Source organism: Mastomys coucha, unplaced genomic scaffold (genome assembly GCF_008632895.1).
Source record: "Mastomys coucha isolate ucsf_1 unplaced genomic scaffold, UCSF_Mcou_1 pScaffold12, whole genome shotgun sequence".
Lineage (NCBI taxonomy): Eukaryota > Metazoa > Chordata > Mammalia > Rodentia > Muridae > Mastomys > Mastomys coucha.
Genome location: NW_022196894.1, coordinates 21,344,231 through 21,347,643, shown reverse-complemented (window position 1 = coordinate 21,347,643; position 3,413 = coordinate 21,344,231). Strand labels below are relative to the sequence as shown.

Sequence of the window (3,413 nt, the reverse complement as noted above, 5' to 3'; positions counted from 1 at the left end):
GAGGAGGGGAGGAGGGGAGGAGAGGAGAGGAGAGGGGAGGGGAGAGGAGGGGAGGGGAGGGGAGAGACCAAAATGTCTGGATTATATAGGGAGGAGCCTCTGGGGGAAGGGGCAGTCCAGCCCCTCGGATAGAAAGTTGAGGGTTGGGGGCAGGGTATGCCACGTAGGGACTGAGGGATGCTGGGAGAAACTGGAGACTAAGTCTGTTTTGATCCGTAAAATATGCACCTCAGCCTCACATCCCTGAGTCTAAAACCAAACACTTAGAAAAATGTAACTTCTGCTCTAAGCATACTTTCTGTGACATTGGCCTTGTTTACTTGGTCTCTATGTGTCCTGTCTCAGCTTTTGTCTGTCTAGCACCACACAGCTCCACAGAAACTTAAATCATAGGCTATGGCCTCCTGCCCCTTCTCCTCCAGGCAGCTGCTGAGCTTTACAGCCTGTCTACTCTGGGACTTTTCTTTTAAACTCTAATAAAATTGTCCTCAAATTTCCATTTGAGTGTCCATCCTAAAATCCTTTTAGTGAGGAGATTAAGGACTCAAAGAAGGAAACTTACTTTCCCTGGTATCATCTAGCAACTACAGTGGGATACTCCAACATTTCTGATAACATGCAGATCTTGTCTCCTCTTTCCCGTGAATTATAACACTGCTATATGGAAGGCAGAGACGGACTATGAACGGCCGCATCCCCCGGACCCAAATTGTAGATAAATCCGTTTTTCCATTTTATGTGTTTTATTATGTTTTCTCTTGATAAGAGGGCTGAGCAGCTGGAGACAAAGCCCGGCAATCCAGTAACAAAGAGCAAGAGGGAAGACTTTATAGGAACTTGGGGATCACTCTTCAAGGACTCCTGAAATGCTTCTGTAAGGAGGAGCTCTGGCAGGGCAAGACACTTTTTAAGTTAAACAAGATGGAGCACTCCTTTACTCACAGTCCTCAGGAGGTAGAGGCAAGTGGATCTTTCAGTTCCAGGACCGCCAGGGCCACACAGAGAAACCTGTCTCGGAAAAAAAAAAAACAAAACCAAAAAACCAAAAAACCAAAAAAAAAAACCAATAAAACCCAAACAACATGGGGGCTTGGAGTTCAGGAGACCCTAACCAGCTTAGCTTCGTGACCACAGAAAGACTGGGAAACTCTAGCTAGTCACACCTGTTCTTTCTAACAAGCTGTCAGAGGCTGCACCAGCACAGCTAAGCCTCTGCGCTTAGTGGGGTCTTTGAGGGGACCAGCTGCCCAGACTCCACTCACCTGCCAAGTACTGTCTGCTGGTGCTGCCTCCATCCCAGGGCTGCATCATCTGGTACAATGTTCTTATCCAAATGCAGGGTCCACTTGGCCCTGGGCTTCTCCTCCTGGATCAGTTCTTGAAATATCTGCTCCCAAGTACTGAAGTCGTCCGGCATTCTCAGAGGTGGAAGCTGAGGCTCCGGGAGAGTAATCAGATCGCTGTCTTCCTCAATTCTGGAAGAAAGAGAAAACAAAGAACAGTTTTAGTTTCCCGAGTTCTTTCGGTTTCCTTTTCCCCACGTCTTTAAGTCTCGGTTTCCATTTCCCTGTGTTTTAAGTTTCGGTTTCCAAGGTGCACACAGAGACCTACCACTGTGTTAAAGGGCCGGGCTGAAGCCGCAGAGTTCCGGTTTGTGTTCTAGTGGCTCCTGTATATGAACCTTTTCATTTTGTTTTCTTATACTTTTTATTGTAAACAAAGCACCAGTGTGGGCATCGAAATAAAGGAATGCCTAGGGACTGAGAAACAGCGCCTGCCCCAATAGATGCTAGTGGCCAGGTGGAGATGTGAGAACTGTAGGAGGTCGTATTCCCAATCACTTAGTGACCCTGAAAAAATCCGCACTGCAAGCCACTAGCAGGGGCTTGTTCCTTTGTTAAAACAGCACAACAAATTAAATGTGAATATTTTTTTTGAAACACTATAAAACTTGTGATTCTTGTGTTTGCAACAAATAAATTCAACTCCTTTTATCTCCTGCATCTTGGATACAAATATATTAACACCTTCTCACCCAGTAAAGCCATTTATACAATGGCCCTGCTACATTCTGGGAGCTTGAGTGAATTAAGAGGCTGACCCCATTCTGATTTCTTTCCTTCCTTCCCAAAGGTTCCTTTTACACCAGCTATTATTTTTTAATAAACTTATTTATTTTATTCCATCCCAAAGGCTGCCCCCTCCTGGTCTCTCTCCCCTCCCAGTATCCCTCCCCTCCCAGAGTTCCTCCTCCATTCTCCTTCCCCTTCCTGTCTGAGAGGGAACCCCCCTCCGTTCCCCCCACCCACCCTGGTGCATCAAGTCTCTACAGGATAAGACACAACCTCTCCCACTGAGGCCAGACATGGCAGCCCTCTGCTGCATATGTGCCAGGGCCTCCAACCAGCCTATGGTATGCTCTTTGGTTTACACCGATTAATCTTTAAACCGTGATGTCAGACCCCAACCAGTAGGAAGAAAGACACCATCTCCAACCCGTGCTTCCTGCCCTGGTGTGTTCCCACTCCTGAGAAAACCCTGTTGACCAGGAGTAAGTTTGCCTTGTTCAGACACTAAAAATGTAAGTCCTGGTCCCTTTTTCTTGTTACCCTGAACTTCTTCCTAACACTGATATCGTACAAGTGAGCACTCACATCAAGAGCTGGCAAAACTTGGCCAAAGTTACAGGCAAGTAATCGGAGGTAAAATGCAAACCTGGGTCTCTATGATTTCAGTACCTGCTGTGTCTGCGTCCAGCTCGCTGGAGAGAAGCCAAGGAAGCTTGTTACAGGGTAGCACAGGGTACCAGAGCTAGGGGACAGCAGTAAAACCTCAGCTTGACACTCTGAGCTAGGAATTCCCTGTTGCCTCGGGAACTGACTAAGAGACCAGGCTGAACAGAGGCTTCCTACGAGAGACGTTTCAGAGAGACAGGCACAGCAACCCCGTTGTCGCAGGTGTTCCTCGGATTGTATGAGCTGGTACAAGGAGGTGGTTTTGAGCAAGATGCAAAAGCTGATAAACCACAGCAGTAATTATAGACTCTCAAAACCAAGCAAGAAACCAGATCTGGACTGCAGTAACTAACTTCCAGTGTGTGCATGGTGTTCCTCTACCAGATCTTAGCATCTTTTTTTTTTCTCGGATCCTGTTTGTCTTTGGTTTTGTGAGCATAAGAAAGCTGCTGTGGCTTATAAGCCTGGTGAGAACCATTTTTGGAAGTTAGCCAAGCTGCTTCTGCAGATTGCAAAGGTAGAATGTCCAGACTGTAGACTTGTTTCTTTGACATTTACAAAGAGGACTCTCAACACTTTTGAAGCCTTGGGTTTGCATATCAAGTTCTACTTTCATATGCAAATTACCCAGCAGGAAACACTGGTGCCCAGGTGGGGAGCAGCTCAACAGATAGAATC

General features: G+C 46.7%; 1 protein-coding gene across 2 annotated transcripts in view; it reads right to left on the bottom strand.

The window, feature by feature from the left end:
* Positions 1–2,952, bottom strand: part of Rtp4 (receptor transporter protein 4) — a 6,297-nt gene extending 3,345 nt beyond the window's left edge. The window contains exons 1-2 of one of the 2 annotated variants that reach the window (XM_031363527.1): positions 2,739–2,952; positions 1,263–1,475 (exon numbers count right to left, since the gene is read on the bottom strand). In XM_031363527.1, the coding sequence (XP_031219387.1) occupies positions 1,263–1,417 (155 nt within the window). In that variant the 5' untranslated portion in view covers positions 1,418–1,475; positions 2,739–2,952. Of the gene's footprint in view, positions 1–1,262; positions 1,580–2,738 lie in introns of those variants that run through there. The other variant, XM_031363526.1, reaches the window with a different exon arrangement.
* Positions 2,953–3,413: the final 461 nt, after the last annotated feature.